At 53.2% G+C, this 20,610-nt stretch overlaps 2 protein-coding genes across 2 annotated transcripts in view; one reads left to right on the plus strand and one right to left on the minus strand.

Moving 5' to 3' along the window:
• LOC143692441 (uncharacterized) overlaps window positions 1–20,610 on the minus strand; it is a 351,032-nt gene that overhangs the window by 17,399 nt on the left and 313,023 nt on the right. The window contains exon 11 of the mRNA XM_077172674.1: window positions 16,150–16,321. Coding sequence (XP_077028789.1) covers window positions 16,150–16,321 — 172 coding nt within the window. The remainder of the gene's footprint in view (window positions 1–16,149; window positions 16,322–20,610) is intronic.
• Window positions 77–1,009, plus strand: LOC143692380 (olfactory receptor 14J1-like). Its single transcript, XM_077172615.1, has one exon. The coding sequence runs from the start codon at window positions 77–79 to the stop codon at window positions 1,007–1,009; it is 933 nt and encodes a 310-aa protein (XP_077028730.1).

Genomic DNA, 20,610 nt, shown 5'->3' on the forward strand with positions numbered 1-20,610 from the left:
TTTTGCTGGAAAAAGTTCCTCCTAACCTGTCACTGACATTTCTCCATGAACAGCTCCCCAGGGCCAGTCCCAGCAAATGTCCAACAGCAGCTCCATCAGGCACTTCCTCCTGCTGGCATTGGCAGACACGCGGCAGCTGCAGCTCCTGCACTTCTGCCTCTTGCTGGGCATCTCCCTGGCTGCCCTCCTGGGCAACGGCCTCATCATCAGCGCCGTAGCCTGCGGCCACCACCTGCACACGCCCATGTTCTTCTTCCTGCTCAACCTGGCCCTCGCTGACCTGGGCTCCATCTGCACCACTGTCCCCAAAGCCATGCACAATTCCCTCTGGGACACCAGCAACATCTCCTACACTGCATGTGCTGCACAGCTATTTTTCTTTCTCTTCTTCATCTCAGCAGAGTTCTATCTTCTGACCATGATGTGCTATGACCGCTACGTGTCCATCTGCAAACCCCTGCACTACGGGACCCTCCTGGGCAGCAGAGCTTGTGCCCACATGGCAGCAGCTGCCTGGGCCAGTGGCTTTCTCAATGCTCTCGTGCACACGGCCAATACATTTTCCCTGCCCCTTTGCAAGGGCAATGCCCTGGGCCAGTTCTTCTGTGAAATCCCACAGATCCTCAAGCTCTCCTGCTCCAAATCTTACCTTGCAGAACTTTGGCTTCTTGTGGTTACTGCCAGTTTTTCAATGTGTTGTTTTGTGTTCATTGTTTTCTCCTATGTGCAGATCTTCAGGGCTGTGCTGAGGATCCCCTCTGAGCAGGGACGGCACAAGGCCTTTTCCACCTGCCTCCCTCACCTGGCTGTGGTCTCTCTGTTCCTCAGCACTGGTATATTTTACTACCTGAAGCCTCCCTCCATCTCCTCCCAATCCCTGGATCTGGCCCTGTCAGTTCTGTACTCGGTGGTGGCTCCAGCCCTGAACCCCCTCATCTACAGCCTGAGGAACAAGGAGCTCAAGACTGCAGTGAGGAGACTTATCATTGGAAAATTTCAGAAACATTAAACTGCTGGCCAGTGTTTGCAAATCATTTGTAACAAAAGTCATATTTGATACTTCTTCTTGGGTTCATTTTGGAGTTTCTTTACCTTTGTATAATTTTTTAATCTTGTCCACAAATAAATGTCATTGTTTGTACCATTTCTCATTTTGTTTCTCTCCACCTTCCCTGTGGACACAGACTGTGTCAATGAGGGGCTGTGCTCTCGGTGCCTTTAAATGAATTGATGCTCTCTCCCAACAAAGTTTTCTGCAGAAAACTGCAGAACTTTTCTGCCCTTTTGTTGCCTTCTCTGGAGCTGCAGCAGCAATGTCTGTGTGCAGAGCTGGGGCAGATCAGTGCTGGCCCAGCAGCTGTGCCCAGCAGCAGCAGCAGCAGCACTTGGTGTTGCCAGTGCTGCTGCCGTGGCCCTGCCCCGCTGCCCTGGTGGCCCTGGTGTTGCTGCAGGGCCTGAGTGCTCTCAGGGCCGGGCACAGCCCTGGGGGAGGCAGTGCCGGGGCTGCAGCAGGGACAGGCCATGGGCACTGCTGGGGCAGCGCTGACGCCTCAGGCCAGGCCCTGGGGGCTCCAGGCTCCTTGCCCAGGCTCTCTCAAGAGCACGGCCAGGCCAATGCTCAGCACAGAAACCCCCGTGAGCAGCCCCAGGGTGTGGGCATGGGGAGAGGCACCTGAGGGAGCACAAATGCCATCAGCCCCTGGGGCAAGCAAGGCCTGCGGGACACCAGGGAAACCACTCAGCTTTGTCCTGGCCTCTGCACTCAGCCAGAAAGTTTGTTCCCATCAGCTGGGAGTTTCCTGTGCCACTGCAGACGCTGTTGCTCAGAGCCAGGGCTGCCTGGCAGCCACCCCCAAACTGCCCTCAGCATTTCCTTGGCTTCACCTTTGTTTTCTTTACTCTTCTGGTACAAATTTCTTCCTCTTGCCCAGCCCTGTTCCCTCCCCTGCAAACAGCCCATCCCTGGTCGCCCTTTCTTCTCTGGCCCCACTCCCCATTGCAGTCCCTGAATTGGCCCCATGGGAACGTCCCTTGGGCAGCAGGATCATCCTACAAGTGCTGCAGGAATTGTCTGCAGGCTCCTGCAGTGCCTGGTGCTGCTCCCTTGCCACAGGCACCCCAGGCCAGGGGAGCACATCTGGGCTGCTGTGTCTGCCTCTGGGGCTCCCTGTTCTGGGCAATGAGGAGGAGCTGCAGAGGCTCTGCAGGACTGACAGGATGGGCTTTGGGGCTGCCAGGAGAAGCTGAGGGACCTGGGCTGCTGGAGCTGCTGAAGAGGAGGCCCAGGGCTCATCCTGCAACTGCTCCAAGGGTGGCTTCAGAGAATCCCAGAATCAGCAAGGTAGGGAAAGACCTTGGAGATCATCAAGTCCAACCTGTGCCCTGACACTGCCTTGTCTCCCCTGAGCCTCCTCTTCTCCAGGATAAACAACCCCAGCTCCCTCAGCCACTCCTCACAGGACTTGTGCTCCAGACCCCTCCCCAGCCTTGTTGCCCTTCTCTGGACACGCTCCAGCCCCTCCATGTCCTTCCTAAATTGGGGGGCCCAGAACCGGACACAGCACTCGAGGTGCTGCCCAAGCAGTGCTGAGCACAGGACAAGAATCCCTGCCCTGCTCCTGCTGGCCACACCATTCCTGATCCAGGCCAGGAGCCATTGGCCTTCTTGGTCACCTGGGCACACTGCTGCCTCATGTCCAGCCTGCTGTCCATCAGTCCCTGCAGGTCCCTTTCTGCCTGGCTGCTCTCCAGCCACTCTGTCCCCAGCCTGTAGCACTGGGGCCAAATATCAGGGCTTGGCACTTGGACTTGTTCAACCTCACCTTGTTGGATTTGGGCCTTGGATCCAGCCTGTCCAGGGCCCTGTGCAGAGCCCTCCTGCCCTCCAGCAGATCCACACTCACACCCAGCTTGGTGTCATCTGCAAATTTGCTGATGCTGGAATCAATCCCCTCATCCAGACCATGAATGCAGATATTGAAATCCACGCTGGCTGGCTCTGATCCCTGGGCCATCCTGTGGGTGCCCTGTGGTGGCACTCAAGGTGATCTGTTCCATAACCTTGCCGGGCACCCAGGTCAGGCTGACAGGCCTGGAGTTCCCCAGCTCCTCCTTCCAGCCCTTCCTGGGCATGGGCTCACACTGGCACCTCCAGTGCTCTGGGACCTCCCTGCTGAGCCAGGACTGATGGTAAATGATGGAGAGCAGCTTGGGGAGCTCATCCACAGCTCCCTCATCCCCCTAGGATGGATCCCATCTGATCCCATACACCTGTGAGCATCTGAGTGGCTCAGCAGGTCAGCAGCTGCTTCCTCCTGGATTCCAGGGGGCTGTTCTGCTCCCTGTGCCCATCTACCAGCTCAGGAGAACACTTGTCCTGAGAACAACCTGTCCTAATATTGAAAATTGAGACAAACAAGATATTAAGTAGCTTTGTCTTTTACTTATCTTCAGTTGCTCTATTCTCAACTGCATCCAATAAGGAGTAGATGTTCTCCTTCTCCCTCCTTTTGCTATAATTTTTTATATAAATATTTTTTATTCTTTTTACAAACCGCCAGTTTAAATTCTAATTGAGCTTTCATTTCTTCACATCACTTTCTTCATAACCTAACAACATCCTTAAACACTTCCTGCATTGCTGGTCCTTTTTTCCCCTGAGTTCCCAGAAAAGCTGCATGGGCAGCCAGGCCAGTCATTTTCCTCTCTAGATCGTGTTTTGGCACACTGGGACAGGTTGCTCCTTCCCCCTTAAGATTACTTTCTTGAAATTTGTCCATCCTTCCTGGATCCCTTTGTTTTAAAGGGCTCTTTCCTTTCAAAAAATCAGTACCTGATTTGGTACTCCCCCAAAGTCTGGGGAGGGCCAAAGTCTGCCCATCCTAATGCCTGTGTAGGAGTTCTGTCGCTGCCCCTCCTTCTTTCATAGAACACTGAAAACTTGATTGTGACCGTGGTCACAAAGGTTTTCAGGATGAAGAAGAGACAAGAATGTTGACTTTATGATCAGAAGGTTTGATTTATTATTTTATGATATATGTTACATTAAGACTATACTAAAAAGCAATAGAAAGGAAAAGGTTTCTTTAGAAGCTAGCTAAGCTAAGAATAGAAAAGAATGAATAACAAAAATCTGTGTCTCAGACAGAGAGCAAGAGCCAGCTCTGCCATGAGTGGTCAGTAAATCTAAATATCTACAAGAGACCAATCACGGGTCTAGCTGTTGCATTCTACAGTAGCAGATAACCATTGTTTACTTTTAGTTGCTGAAACTGCAGCTTCTCACAAAGAAAAATCCTAAGAAAGGATTTTTCATGAAAGATGTCTGCGACACTTGATTATTTCATGGTCACTGGGCCCCAGGCAGCCTCCGTGTGAACAGCAGCAGACAGAGCTTTCCTTGGCAGTGTCACCAAAAATTCGGTAAAACAGAAAAATCCTTAACCCCAGTGTAGCATTAAGAAGCAGCATTCTTTATTCAGCTGGATGCACAGGGGATAGCTCCTCCCAAAACCGTGAATGCTGAGTAGAGGAAAGTTTCTGTTTATTTTCTGTATTTTGCTCACATATTCATTGATTGTCCTGGACTAAACACACATATGAGAATCATTTCCCCCAAATCATTGCCATATTTCCCCTCCCCTTTACCCATGTGTTCTTCTGTCCTGGGGGTCTCTCTGGTGGTCCCTGGAGAACAAGCTCCAGGTGTGAGCTCAGCTGGTGGAAACAATTTATCATCCGGTAACATGAGGTCACAGAGTGGGATATGACATGTGGGGTATATGAGGTCACAGAGAAGCTATGAAATCATAGGCCATATCTGTGACACCACACGGCAGAATTCTGACATCAAAGAGCAGATGATGACATCAGAGAATTGGCTGTGACATCAGAGATCAGATGTGTGACATTAGAGAAGGGGCTGTGCCATCCCAGAGGGGCTGTGTGACATCCCAGAGGGGCTGTGTGCCATCCCAGAGGGGCTGTGTCAGGTCACTGGGTTGGTCACTCGGCCCCAGCTCCCCCTCACAATTTCTCCCAACAAGTCCAATGCTGTCCATGCCCAGCGGGGTCCCTGTCCCCCGGGATCCCCCTGGCCCACCTGGAGCCACAGCCTCCACCAAAGGATGTTCCACAGGATCCACCCCAGAGCCTGACATGGGGACAAGGGGCCAGGGCTGTGTGAGCAGGACATCAAGGACGGGGATTATCCAGGTCACTGTGGCCTGGGTTGGGTTGCCCAGGGCAGGAAAGATGTCTGGCAGCTGGAGCAGGGTCTGGGAAGGGCCTCCAAGGTGGGGCTGGAGCCCTTGGGCTGTGAGCAGAGGCTGAGGGAGCTGGGCTTGTCCAGCCAAGAGCAGGGAAGGCTGAGGGGCTCCTCATCCCAGCCTGGCAGTGCCAGCGAGGAGGGGATGGAGAACACAGAGCCAGGCTCTTCACCGGGGGCCTGGTGGGAGACAAAAGCCAAAGGGTGGAAGGGGAAAGAGGGGAGATCAGCCAGGACAGGAGGAGATGAAATGACTCAGGGTGGTTTCAGCATTTCCTCAACACCAAAAGCAGCCTGACCTCCCTTCTCCACCCACCACTGACAGCTTTGCAAATCAGGAATTGTTCTGAGCTGTTTTGCACCCACTCCAGGATGAGCATCCTGATACAAGAACTTAATTGTGTTTTTATCTGTCACAGAACCACATTTGTGTGAAATTAATGCTTGAATGGAAATGTGGATGGAGGACACATCAGACACCGTTCGGACTTTGCATGTAGCTCAGGGAAGAGTGAGATTGTTATTAAATTGTATCCTGTTCAACCATGGTCTGTTGGCCATGAGGAGAAGCTTTCTATGCCTCTGAGTCTCACCAGTTCCTGACCCCCAAAGGATACAAACCTGATGAGTTGTGGTTCCTGCTCCAGTGGTGGCACTTGGACCTCCCTCCATCCCCAGAGCAGAACTCCCTTGTGCCAGAGAGTCCCTGGCAATGCAGGGATGAAGGAAACAGGACAGGCTGTGGGGATCAGGGCCAGGGCATGGCCAGGGATTTGGGGTGGTTGTGAGCCCAGGGCAGGACCCAGCCCTTGGCCTTGGTGAACCTCATCCCATTGTTTTGGGCCCATGGCTCTAGCCTGTCAAGATCCCTCTGCAGAGCTTCCTGCCCTCCAGCACAGCCACACTCCCACCCAGCTTGGGCTCACCTGGGAACTGACTGAGGGTGCCCTCGATGGCCTTGTCCAGATCAGCAATTAAGAGATTGAACTGACCTAGGCCAAATGCTGAGGCCTGGGGACACCCCTGGATGTGACTCCATTCCTCAGCTGCTCTGAGTGCCAGGGGTTGATTGAGGGAAGTCCTGGGGTGTGGGTAGGGACAAAGTGTGATTGTCTGCCATGAAGGGTCTTCATTTTCAAATCTATTGAAACTGCATTAGGAGGTGCTGGCGGTCACTATCAAGTGGACAATGCTGATATCTATCTATAAACAGGAAAAGAACACTTAAACGAGCAAAACAGTTCTCTCTGCATTGTTTTCAATATAGTATATTCACTTTGAATACAATTCTGAAATATGTCTAATTAACTAGAGAAGAATTGAAAACTTCAATTTTTCCCATGGGCTTTTCTTGTTTGGGGGTTTCAAACAAATGTTTATGAGCGTTTGTCACTGAATTCCTCAACTGAAGAGCTCAAGAAGGAAGTGGCCTCTGGAGTAATAAAATTCATCACCAACCTCCAAGTGGTTGAGGATCCATGCCCATCAAAACAGCAATGAACAGAAATGGGCACAGCTTTGTGGCTGCTGTCCCAGCTTTGGCATGGGCCCTGGGCCTGGAGCAGGAGCAGCTCTTGAGGGCCCCAAGGCCGGGGCTCTGGTGCTGCCCTGGGCAGATGGGATGGCAGCAGGGGCTGCAGAGCTCTCAGCACCTCAGCCTGAGGGGAGCAGGGCAGCCAGGGAGCCTCCTTTGGCCTTGGCCAAGCACATTCCCCCATGGCTGGGGCTGAGTCCTGTGGCAGCTGCAGCTGCTGCTGTGCCCTTGGCAGGGGCTGAGGCCATGGGGCCAGTGCCCAGAGCAGCCTGGGCTGAGCAGAGCTGTGGGGCCAGAGCCGGCTGGGCTGGGCTGGGCTCAGAGAGGCCCTTGGTGCTGCCCAGAGCTCAGGGCAGCTGGCAGAGCTTGCAGGGAGCTGGGCTGGGCTCAGAGAGCCCGGCCCAGAAACCATCAGTGTCCATCTCAGCCTGGCTGAGCGTGCAGGGGCAGGGCTCAGGCCAGGCCTTGTGGGGCAGGGCCAGCGCCTGTGCAAGGCATTGCAAACAGGCAAGTGGCCCAGAGAGGAGGCTGCTCTGTGCCCTTGGTGGCAGGGACAGAGCAGGGAGGGGGCCCAGGACATTTGTCAGTGCCAGCCTCTGTGCCCATGCGTTGGCAGCCCTGGCTGCTGAGCCCAGCTTTGGACTGGGCTGAGTTTGGCTGTGGCCCAGCTCCATCCTCCTGCGGGGCTCAGGGCCTGTTCCCGGCCATGGCCAGCCCTGGCTGCCTCTCTGCTGGCCCAGAGGCCGGCAGAGCCCGGGGCAGGGCTGTCTGTGCAGCCCCACAGGTGCCACGGGCTCTGCAGGAGCTGGCAGAGGCTGCCCAGCAGGGAGGCCATGGGGCACAGAGCCCCAAGGCTGCTGTGGGCACCATGGCACAGGGGCCGTTCCCAGCCGCAATGCTCCTGGCCTGGGCTGGGCCTGCACAGGGGCTGGGCCACCATGGCTGGGCCAGCACAGGGCCACAAAGGGGCCACGCAGCCGCTCACGGGGCTGACAGCAAGGCCAGGCGCACACAAGCAATTGCTGAGCATGGCCTGCTCTGGCCAGGCCTGACTGGGCCAAAGGCAGAGCTCAGCTGCCCTTGGGGGCTGCAGCAACACTCCAGAGCCCAAAGAGCCTCCATGGCTGGGCTGGAGACCAAGGCTGCAGCAGGGAAATGCACGGCTGCTGCGGGATGGGGAGGCCATTGAATTCCAGCACACACCTCAGCTCTCTGATGATCCCAGCACCATGCTGGGCCCTGTTTCAGACTGGAGCAGAGCAGATGTTGATGGCACAGGAGCCCTGCGGGGCTGTCAGGGACCTGCAGCTTGCAAGGTGCTCTGCTCTCCCTCAGGTGCTCTGGGAGAGATCCAATCCCAGCTGGGCAGCTCAGGGCACAAGTGGCACTGCCTGTTCATGGGAACACAGCTGATGTCTGCCTGGAAAGGGGCAGAGGTTTTAATACCTGTTAGTTTCATAATATACAAGCAAATCTTAATTATCTGGGTCACTTGAGTATTTTAAGTAATGGCAACGTTTTCCCACGAGGAACAGGGATTTCCTGGATCTACTGGATCCTTCTAATGAAGGATGGCAAGGGAAGAAATACAGATCTTCCCCTCTACCTTTGCCACTGACATTCAGTCTAACAATTAATGACCCCCTTCCTTGTGGTGTTTCCAGCTCTCCTGTTTAAATGGCCGTGTCTAAGGACATCTCTTCACTGGATCAGCTGGATCCGTGTCCTTCCTGCTGCTCTCAGATTTCCTCCTCCAGATGCTCTCTGGTCATTTGAGCACCTCTCAACTGACTGGTTTCATGCTTTGAACTTCAGGGAGTGGCCAAATCTTTCAAGTTAAAAAAAATATGAATTGAGTATCTCACTGTGGTTATACCTATCACAGAATTTCCATTTCTTATGTATTTGCTTAAAAACTATTCTTGTTCAGAAAGCCGTTGGGGATGGTGGACATGTCAGAAGCTGCTGGGACATCAGAGAGAGCTGAGAGAAGAGCTGTGATTGTTATTAAACTGTTCAAATGTTCAGCTTGTGTTTGTTGGCAAGAAACCTTTCTGTGCCTCTGAGTGTCACCAGGCCCTGAGACCAAAGGACACAAACCTGATGAGTTGTGGTTCCCACTGCAGAGGCTGCACTTGGACCTTGGCTCTGCACAGGAGAGCTCTTCATCCCCTTTCTCTCTTTTCCTCCCTCTGGGCATGGAGGGAGCTCCTGAATCCAGTTTGTGACTCGTGTGTGCAAAGAGCAAATCTGGGCAGAATCGGGGCAGGGAGGGCTTGGGGGGACCTTGGGACCTGTGCTGGGCACAGAAGGTGTTTTCCATTGCTCTGACACTGTCTGCTGTGCAAAGTGGATTTAATATCCAGCAGAGGAATGACTTTGGCATTTGATGGAGCTGTGCCTTCCCTTGGCTTTGTTGGCTGACAAGAAATGAACATCTCTCTGTGTCCCAGGCAGCTCCTTCTGCAAGGAAAGCAGGTGGGAGTTGGAGCCAAGGAGCTGAAAGCTGCAGGTGCAGCCTGGGCTGGAGGGAGCTCAGATTTGCACAAGGCTGCTGTGAGTGCCAGGGCTTGGATGGGGGAAATGGTGGGGTGGGGGTAGAGACAGAGTCTGATTGATTGTCAGCCATGAAGGGTCTTGATTTTCATATCCATTCAAACTGCATGAGGAGGTACCTGGATTCAGTGTCAATTGGAGATTGCACATATCAATGAATTAACAGGAAAACAAAACTAAACAGGACCTAAAAAATCTTTTCTTGCTGTCTTTTTAAATATCATGTATTCAGTTTGAATACACTACTGAGATCTACTTAACCACAAAGGATTTGAAAATTAAAATCAAATGATTCCCAGAGGCTTGGCTTGTTCAGGTGTTCTCAATGTTCATGAGCCCTGGGACACTGAATTCCTGCACTGAAGAGCTGAAGGCTGAACAAGCCTCTGGAGCAGGGAAATTCAGCAGCAGCCTCCAAGTTGCTGAGGATGTCAGCAGCCCCCAGTGAGGCCATCCCTGCCCAGAGACCGTGGGGGAATGGGCAGACAAGGAGAGCGTCCCTGGGGCTGGGGCAGCACAACTCAGAGGCACCAGCAGCTCCAGCTGGGCAATGGAGTGTGGAATGTGGCTGGGAAAGCCCTGCCTGGGCTGGGCCAAGCAGGACACACAAGCCCTGACTCTCATCCCCCAAACAACTCTCTCAATGTGACATTTAAAAGGAATTTACAGGTTTTTGTGTCCTCTGAGTTGGATGTGCTGGAGAAATACCAACAAGGGATTGTCAGGAGCTCCAAGCAACAAAACAGCCTTTATTGGCAAATTTAGAAAATCAGAGAAACTTTGGCAAAAGGTTTAATACAACATTCAATCAACACAAAACACTTCTCAAAGCATTAACTTGGCCCATTCAACTTCACAAACTTGTAGCTTGCTCAATTTTAAGTTAACCAAAATTTGCAAGGGGACAAAAATAGAAGAAGACACAGGAAGAGAGAAAAATGTGATATAGAGAAGCACACACACAGCTACCAACTCCTGGATTCCAGCAGTGTTCAGATGGAAATTCCAAGAGGATGCAGGGTCAAGATGTGTGCTTGCCTTGTGGTCAGCCTTCAATAGCCCTTGGTCTCCCTGGGCCCTTCCCCCAGGTGGGGCTTGGGCTCATTTGGTCCCTCAGGAGCTGGGCTGGGGCTGCAGAGGTGGCTGTGGAGCATTGCCTGTGCTGTGCCAGGGACTGGCAGCCACTGCTGGGCTGGGATAGAGGCTCTGGGGGGATTGGGGTTCCAGGGCAGGGCAGGGCAGGGCTTGGGTTCCAGGGCAGGGCAAGGCTGGACCTGCCCCTTCCTCCCCCACACATGAAATGTTTTGAGCCAACAATCTCCTCCAGTCTGTCTCAACAGGGAATGTTGGAGGTGGGATTCAATTCTGGCCATGGGCACTGGGACAAGAAGAACAGTTCTTTTCCATAGGCATGAAAGCACAGAGCCCCAGTGTTTCAGCAGCAGAGGAGAAGTGACCCTCAACATGCCAATGTCAGCTGGACCAGTCAAGCTGGGAGGCCAAGCCAGCCAGACCTGTTCCATGTTCTTTTGGTTTCATGGTGCCCCATAGTGTCCCAATGGCGCCTTGGACCCATGGGGCTCCGCACTGTCACAATGGTCCCTTGGTCTCACAGGGCCCCACAGTTTCACAATGCTCCCTTGGTTCCATGGGCCCTGTGCTGCTGCATTCCCCCCTCCCCTTCTCAGGCTGCCCTGCCAGCTGAGAAATGCTCCTTGGGGCTCGGCCTTGGCCAACAGCCCCTGGGCTCAGCTCCTCTGCAGCTCATCACAAACACTGTCTGCTCCAGGCACTGCTGCTGCCCAACCAGCTCCTGCTTTCTGGAGGAGCAGCCCTGGGAACTGCTTTTCTTCCCTCAGTGGCACAACATCCCTGTTCTCACCCTGCCAAAGAAAGCTGTTGGTGCCAAGTGTGGCCAGGATGAACCATTGCTGGGACTGAAGCCCCTCTCTTGGGGCCCTGCAAACAGCGCTCCAAAAGGAGCCCTTGGAGCTCTCCTGGGCCAGCGACTCCCTCTGAGTGGGGCCTCTCCCAGCCGGGAACTCTCCCGTTTGCTGCACTCAGGGATCCCCAACAGCGACGGAGCCTAGGCCGATCCCCCCACTCCTCCAGGCTCAACCCTTCACCCACTGGGGAGATGCCAAAGGATCCACAGGGAGCATTTCCTGCCCTCAGGGGAATTTCTCACAGGTGCCGTGCACTGACTCTGGGTCTGTGTGCACACAGGAGTGCCTGTGCTGGGGAAATGTGGCAGAAATGCAGCTCTCTGAGGGGTTTGAGTGCCTAGGACAGCTGAGTCAGTCAGGCCTGTAAGTAAGGGTGTGTGATGAGGTCTAAGTGAAGTTAAATGCTTCTAAGAGTTGTTCTGTTGCTAAGGTATTAAGTTTAATTTAATTTATTAACTAAGTTGAATATTAAATGTTATTCCTCTGTTAAATTGCTAAGTCATATGTTTTAAGTTAGGTTAAATAGTGTTAAGTCCTGTTATTTTGCTAAATTGTTAAATTGATGGTATCAGTTAAGGTTAAGGTGTAACTTAAGTCCTGTTAAGTTTGAGCTCTGTTAAGCTTTTGGGCCGTAACCCTTTCATCCTTGTTCTCACTGTCCTTGTGTCACACACACAGGGACAGTTCTCAGTTCATTTCTGGTTTGATTGCCTGGATTTGGTTTGGTTTTGTTGTTGCTTTGTTTTCTTGGTGTGCCTGAAGTGTCCAGTCAGGAGCAGAGTGACTCTTGCCAAGGAACTTTGTGCTGCTGTCCCTTAATATTCAATCTGGTTTTTCCTGCTCCCTTGCTGGGGATTTTTTCAGCGCTCTCAAGGCCTCGTTGGTACCAGGGTGAAGGAGCCCTGGCCCAGGCTCTGGCCCTGGGGGACACGGGGACGCTGCCGGGGGGTCCCTGTCCCCCTGTGCCACCCCCAGGGCCCCGGCCCCCGTCCCCATGTCAGGCTCTGGGGTTGATCTCGTGGAACATCCTCTGGGGGAGGCTGCGGCGCCGGGGGCGGGGAGACCCGGGGGGACAGGGGAGCCCGCTGTGCACGAGCAGGGTTGGACTGCTCTGGGGGGACCTGTGAGGGGGGCCGGGGCAGAGTGACCTCCCCAGGGACCTCACACAGCCCCTGTGATTTCACACAGCCCCTGTGATGTCACACAGCCCCTGTGATGTTACACAGCCCCCTGTGATGTCACACAGCCAACTATGAGATGTCACCCTATGATGTGATACAGCTGCTGTATGATGTCACAGAAGTCTCTGTGATGTCACAGTCTGCTCTATGATATTACACAGCCAGCCAGTGATGTCACAACCCACTCCCTCATGTCACTGAGCCACACTCAATGATGGCAAGATCTGCTCTATGGCCTCACACTATGATGTCACAGACAGCTGTGTGATGTCACAACCCCCTCAGTGATGACACAAAACCCTCTCTGTGATGTCATACTGCCACTCTGTAAGGTCATAGCACACACTTTGACCTCACAGCCAGCTCTATGATGTCATACAGCCACGCCTTGATGTAACAATCTGCTCTGTGATGTCACACTGTCCCCTCTATGATGCTCAGTCACCACAATGACCTCACAAAACAAACACAGTGATGTCACAGCCCAATCTGTGACCTCACACAGCCCACTCTGTGCTGTCACACAGCCCCTTGCTGACATCACAGCTGCTCTGTACCTCCATGACACAGCCACAGAGGTGCTGCTGTGACACAGTCCCCTCTGGGACATGCCACAGCCTCTGCCAGTGCTGAGCCCCTGGGAGCTCTGTCTGTGCCCTGCTGGTGTCCCAGAGGGGCCCTGGCAGTGTCCCAGCCCTGCTGGGCTGTGCACAGGAGCTGCTCCTGGCCAGAGCTGTCTCTCTGTAGCTCTGCTGCCCTTGCCAGGTGCTGCCTCTGGGCCAGGAGCCCGGCCCAGCTCAGCAGCACAGACACAGCACAAGGATTGTAATGACCCTCTGGGGCTTTGGTGCTCCTTGCATCAGACTCAGTCCCTCAGAATGTGCTCAAAGAACTTCTCAGGCACTCAAAATGAGGATGAAACACTGAAGTTTCTCATACTTTAAATAGATCCTTCTGAGGGACAGGACTGAGAAAGTGTCCCCAGGTTCCAGGTAGAGCAGAACACTGGTGGCAGTGATGACAGGTGGGGACAAGCAAGGCAAAGGTGTCTCTGGTGCTGAGCAAACCTGCACCTCTGTCCCTGCAGGCTGTGGGCATCCCCCGGCTGCCCCACCTGGCTGGCCCCTTCCTTTGCTGACAGCTCTGCCTCCTGCCTGCCTCTGCCTGCCCACACAAAGCCTTGGGCTGCTCCAGGCTCCTGCTGGGGGACGTGCTGCACCACAGCCCTGCCCTGGCAGGGAAATTCCTTTCTCCTGGTGTCCACTCTGGGCCTCCCCAGATGCCCTTGCTGCCATTATTTCCTTCTCATGCTTATATGCTCTAGGAAGAAAAGCTCCAGCCTCTCTGAAACCACCCTTCAATCCCTCCCACGCTATTCCTGTTCTGTCCTCAGTCTCCACACCACTGAGCATGGAGCCCTCAGCCTCTACCTCCTGATTTTGTGATGAGGCCTCCAAACCTCACATTGCGAGTTTTTTCGTCCTCTCCAAGGTCTGTGAAAATGGAAAAATAGAGATCAAAGTTATTTTCTCCCAAATCTTGCAGTGATAAAAGGGTCAATACCTTTAAACTGAATGAGGGAGAATTTACATTTGTTAGAAGAGAAAATATTTTTCAAGGATGAGAGTGGCACAAAACTGCAGCTGTTTTTCCAGAGAAGTGGATTTCCCATCCCAGGAATTGTCCAAGAGCAGGAGCATTGTGCAACCTGACCCAGTGAAACCCTCTTATCCCCAAGGACAGAATTCCTGTAGTGTGGGTTCTCTGATGTGCTGGGTGCCCTCACAACGCTTCTGGCCAGAATGTCTGCTGAGGGCAGCCAGGCTGCTGCAAGGGGCAGTGACCTCACAGCCATCACCATGGCAGCCCTGTCCCCTGGGCCTGGCTCTGCCCTTTCCTCTGCCCCTGCCTTGGCTCTGCTGGCATGAAGAGTTTTGTCATTGATATCTTGTCCCCAAGGTGCTGGGGCCAATGGCTTCCCAGTCAGGCTCCTGGAGCAGAAGTGGCTTTTCAGAGGCCAGCCAGGAATGAGCCCTGAGGCAGCAGCTCTGCAGTGGTGGCCACCAGGCCGGGCTGCCAAGGGAGGCTTCTGGCCATGGGCTGCAAGCAGCTGCTGCTGCCAAGGTGCCTTTGGTGCCTCAGGCTCTCCCTGGCACAGCTCCCAGCACGGCACTCTGCCCTTGTGCCTGAGGCCTTCCCTGTGCTGGGGCTGGCCTGGGGCTTTTCCTGCAGCGGGACCTGCCCTGCTGATGGCACAGGAAAGGCAGTTCCTGCTGGAACAGGAGGCTCTGCCTGCAATGGCCTCCAACAACTCCAGCAAGGGCCTGTTTGCAAAGGCCCCAGTGGGAAATGAAGGGGGGGGGGGGTCATGCTGATTTTGGGGTGAATATTGCAGAAACAAGTCTGACTCCTCCATCCCAAAGTTGAACATCCTTAGCGGGAGCTGAAGCTGTGACAGCACTGGAAAACTCCCCAGAGAAAGGAACAACCAAGTGACACCAGTGAGAGCTTCTGCAGAGCTGCTGAGCTGGCCCAGCCTGGGCACACCCGACTGACAGAGCAGCACCTCACACTAGAAAAGCCTATTTCCCTTCTTGGAGGGTGTAGAGTTTCCTCTCTGTATGGGGACACCCTGAAGGTCATTCACTGCTCCAGGCTGAGCCAAAGGGATTTGCCCATGGTCATTGTTCTGGGGGACTGACATCAATCTCTGCTTAATTACTGGTTTTGCTTTAACAAAATTGCTTTGAAATCACTTCATAGTGTATAATATAATATAATATAATATAATGTTATATAAATGTTACAACTCCAATACCTTGCTGTAAATATTTCTGATAAAGATAATTTTATTTAATCATTACCATAGTAGATAATTATATAAATATCTCTGTTTTCCTATCCTTAATCCTGTGGGACAAATACTGTAATGATTTAATTCCACCTTGATAATTTTTTACACACAAACACTTGAAAAGTCTGAGGCTGAGATTGGAACCAGCTGCTCCAATGCTCCACTCCTAGAAGGAGTTTAGGAACTCTGGAGGTCCTTGGGGATATCTGGGGATCTGTGGAGACTATTGGGGCTTCTTTCTGTACCTTCTCACCCAACAGGAACTTTTGTAATAAACTTTGCCTGAAGCTCCCACTGTGCCCATGGCAGGAACCCCTGTGAGTGTCTGGGACATCCCGGCTGTTTGGCAGCCTGGGGACTCCTGGGATGTCACCGTGGAGCCCCCGTGAGTGCCTGTGACAGATCGGTGCCTTTGCAGCCCAAGGTGCCCTGGGATGTCACCATGGAATGGCTGTGACTGCCTCTGACCACAGGGCTCTTTACCATCCCCAGAAACGCCTGGGAGGTCTCCATGGAGCCCCTGGCTCTGCCTGTGACATTCCAGCTGTGGAACAGCCTGGAGACTCTTGGAAAGTCCCCATGGAATCCCTCTGAGGGCCTGTGACAAATCTGATCCTTAGAAGGCAACCATCACCGGCCCCCTGTTGCTATGCTCAGTCCCTTGGCAACTCCATGGAGACCCCATGCCAGGGGTGGTTGCCATGGCAACCAGGGCTGGCACCAGCTGGGATACTCGGTTTCCTTGGGCCGGGCTTCAGGAATGGGATTCCCATGGATGATGAGGGCAGAGCTGCAGCTGAAGCCCTTCCCACACTCCCCACACTTGTAGGGCCATTCCCCAGTGTGAATCATCTGGTGGCTGATCAGGGTGCTGCTCTGCCTGAAGCTCTTCCCACACTCCAAGCACTTGTGGGCCTTCTCCCCATTGTGAAGCTGCTCATGGACCACCAGCTCCATGCTCGGGCTGAAGCTCTGTCCACCTTCCTGGCTCAGGGTGGGTCTTTCCTCCTCAGAGCACCCTGGGCTGGGTTTGGAGCCCCTCCTCCTATGGAATCTCTGGGGCTTTTGCTCCACATTGGAATTCTGCACCATGGAGCCACTTAAAATGACATCGTCCAGGCGATTCTGCTGTGGGGATTTGTCCTCCCTGGTCTCCATGCTCAGATCCTTCCCTGGGGGAGGAAGGCCAAGGAGAGGATGGGATTTGCCTCCGTGCCACAGGGAAGGGGAAGGAGATCCCCCCCAGTGAATCCCCGGCAGGACGGGGTTGGCAGCAGGGTTTTCCTGCAGCCGGGGGCCGTGCTGGGCTGGGAGATGGAGCAGGAGAGAGGGGGAAAGGGGCACTGACTTCCTCCTCACCTGCCTGGCTGTCCCAGGGCATTGTGTCAGTTTGAAAAGACAGGTGTCTGCTAAGGAAGGCAGGAGACTCCCTTGAAATGTAAAATGTTAATCCTTTCCCTTGGAATTATAATTTTCAAAAGAAGGAGGTGTCAAGCAAAGTCAATGGGAATAGGAATAACAGTTCTTCAGAAGGAAAATTAAAAATACAAATGCAGTAGTACTAAAAACTACTTACAGAGTAAGAATACGACCTGACACCCTGTGGGTCAGAGTGTTGGTAGCACTCCTGTTAAATGGTGGCTGCAGTGCTCCTGCAGTGACAGGTGTGGTTCTGTTGGAGCAGTGATCCTGTAGAAGGGTGGAGTTTTCCTCTGAAGGTCCAGATGCGGCATCGATTGGCCTGGTCTTCCTCTGGGATCCAGTGGAGCTGGAAGCTGCTCTTCTGGGAATCTTGTGGGAGAAGGCTGACTCTGTTGTTCACATTCTCAGATTATATCCAGGTAGGAATGCTTGGCTCCTCCCTCTGGGCAGATCTTCTCACAATGGGATGATGGAATTTTTATCAGTGACACTCAATGGCCCATTAACAGAAGATATCTCCCTGGAGGGAGGATTCATGCGGAAGAGATAAAGTAAATTGCTCAATTGACAGATGATAATTGCCCCAACTTTAACAGAGGGTAATTGAATACACACCCAGCTAAACCTGAGACACTGTTCCAGCCTTGGAAAGCAGGATTTGGTACCAGGATTCTTTAGGGAATGCAACCCTGATTGAAGGCAGAGATAGAATCTCCAGAGCCTGCAGCCAGAAATGGACAGTTGTGTGATACTCATTTCAACATCTTCTCTTTTGGAATTATTTACTAATGATTATTTGCTTTGCCTACCTAATATTTTTGTAATTTTTTGCAAATTTGCATTATCTAAATTACACTGTTCCTTAAGTTAAGTTGGTGTCTGTGTCTTTGGTGCGGGCCCTGCCCACTGGCGAAACAGGGCCCAATCCTGCCTAAGTGTTACCTGGGGAGACAAAACCCTCACTGCAAATGTGCCCCCTTCCTCCTTGTTCCCCACACTTCATGCACTGATCATGATGTCCTATGGTCTGGGCTATCCCTGGGGTCAGCTGGGATCTCCTGTCCTGGCTGTGTCCCCTCCCAAGCTCCCCCACACCCTCAGCCCCTCCCCAGCGTGGCTGAATGAGGGGCAGGACAGGCCTTGGCTCAGTGCGAGCTCAGCAAGAACAAAACCATCTCTGCGTGCTCAGCCCTGTGCTCAGCCCCCGGGCCCAGCATTTCCTCCACTGCCACCCTGGACCCCCCTTTCCCACCCCTCTGCCCCACGGCCGCCGCAGCACTGGCTGACAATAGAAGCAATTCTGTGGCAATTCCAAGTTTCCTTGGTTCCTGCACAGCTCCAGCTCAGCTGCTGGCAGGTTACAATTAAAGAAAAGTGCAAATTTGGCCCATTAAAGATATTATTAAAAGGAAGGGAAAGCTCTGTGTAGCTGTCACAAAGGTGACAGGGATGAAGAGAATAATGATTCTCACATATGGAAAAAACCCAAGCCTGGGAATTCAGTAGTTATTTGGGAATTTAGCTACTTGAGCTGGGCTTCTTGTGGGACTTTTAGCATCCTTGTGTTCCTCACCATGTGGTGAATGAACCTTGTCAGTCTTGCTGGTATCATTTGCTCCATTTCCTCCAGCGATTTTAACAAACTTTTCAAGGAGGGACAACAAAATATTTTCTTTACACTCCAGTCCCACAACAGCCATTTTCCTCATCAGTTCTCCCATAGGTCGCTCAGACGAAGCTGCATCCAAGTTTCCAAGAGTTCCTCCAGAGAGACCCACAACCTCCTCAGAGGAAGGAACCATGCTGTAGTCAAAGGCAACTGGGGTCAAAGAACAGTGCCCTGAACTCACTGTGCCAAAATAATTTTGCAATCTGGTTAAGGAAATATTAGAGAGATGCCATTTGCCCTGGAGCAGGGCAAGTGTGACATTGTCCCCTGTGTGTGTGGCCTTCCCAGGGTGGGGGTTTTACACCTGAGCCAGTTTGGGTAAGGGGGGTGGTGTTCACCCCCTGAGCAGGGATTCCCCCACTGTTTCAGGCTGCAATGTAAGATGGAACCAAATGCATGTTTTCAATGCCCATCCCCATCAACTGCTGTAAACAGGTGGGGCAGTGTTCTTGATCTCTTCCATGACTCAGCCCTGATAACGCCCTCCAGGGGAGATATCTTCTGGGAATGGGCCATTGAGTGTCACTGCAGGACTGATCAAATTCCATCCTCCCATTGTGGCATGCTCCGCCCAGGGGGAGGATCCAAGCATTCCTACCTGCATATAAGGTGAGCCTTGCAACACCAGGAGCAGCTTGCCTACTGGATTCCCAGAGGACAAGAGCTCCAGAACCACCACTGGACCTTCAGAGGAAGACCAGACCCTTCTACAGGATCACTGCTTGGACAGAATCACGTTCATCACTTCAACAGGACTGCAGCCACCATTTAATGGGACTGAAGCCACCAGCCTGACCAGCAACAGGGTGTCAGGTTATATCCTGACTCTGTCAGTTTAAGGCAGTGTTTCTGTATCATTACCTTGATCTTCTTTTCTTATTAAATTGTAATTCTGGTTTAGACTCTCCCCCAGGTTTGTCTTCAAACCAGTAAAAATTCAATGCGCTCATCCCTTGCTTTCCTCCCAGAACAGGATTTCACATCCCCAAACCTTTGCCAGATGGAGGAGGAGGCTGCAAGGAAGAGGAAGGAGGCCCGGGACACGCAGGAAGGTGAGGAGGAAGTCAGTGCCCCTTTCCCCCTCTCTCCTGCTCCATCTCCCAGCCCAGCAGAGCCCCTGGGTGCAGGACAACCCTGCTGCCAACCCCGTCCTGCTGGGGATGCACTGGGGGGATCTCCTTCCCCTTCCCTCTGGCACGGAGGCAAATCCCATCCTCCCCTTGTCCTTCCTCTCCCCGGGAAGGATCTGAGCATGGAGACCAGAGAGGAGAAATCCCCACAGCAGAAACTCATGGAAGAGGCCATTTTGAGTGACTCCAGGGCTTAGGAATCCAATGGGGAGGAAAATCCCCAGAGATCCCACAGGAGAAGGGGCTCCAAACCCAGCCCAGGGTGCTCTGAGGAGGAAAGACCCACCCTGAGCCAGGAAGGTGGACAGAGCTTCAGCCCGAGCATGGAGCTGGTGGTCCATGAGCAGCTTCACAATGGGGAGAAGGCACACAAGTGCTTGGAGTGTGGGAAGAGCTTCAGGCAGAGCAGCACCCTGATCAGCCACCAGATGATCCACACTGGGGAATGGCCCTATGAGTGTGGGGAGTGTGGGAAGGGCTTCAGCTGCAGCTCTGCCCTCATCACCCACCAACGCATCCACACTGGGGAGAGGCCCTATGAGTGTCCCCAGTGTCAGAAGAGGTTTCAGACCAGCTCCAGTCTCCTCCAGCACCAGCAGATTCACACGGATGAGAGGCCCTTCCGTTGCCCCAACTGTGGGAAGGGCTTAAAGCGCAACTCCACCCTCATCAGGCACCAGCGCATCCACGCTGGGGAGAGGGAGAGGCCCTACGAGTGTCCCCAGTGTCAGAAGAGGTTTTACACCAGCTCTGATCTCCTCCTGCATGAGCGGATTCACACGGATGAGAGGCCCTTCTGCTGCCCTGACTGTGGGATGGGCTTCAAGCGCAACTCCCACCTCATCAGGCACCAGCGGATCCACACCAGGGAGAAGCCCTACGAGTGTGGGGAATGTAGGATGAGCTTCAGCCAGAACTCTAACCTGATCTCCCACCAGAAGACCCACACCAGGGAACGACCCTATGAGTGTGGGGAATGTGGGAAGAGCTTTAGGCAGAAGTCTCTCTTGATCTGCCACCAGAGGATCCACACTGGGGAAAGGCCATACAAC

This window comes from Agelaius phoeniceus (assembly GCF_051311805.1).
Source record: "Agelaius phoeniceus isolate bAgePho1 chromosome W unlocalized genomic scaffold, bAgePho1.hap1 SUPER_W_unloc_1, whole genome shotgun sequence".
Taxonomy (NCBI): Eukaryota; Metazoa; Chordata; class Aves; order Passeriformes; family Icteridae; genus Agelaius; species Agelaius phoeniceus.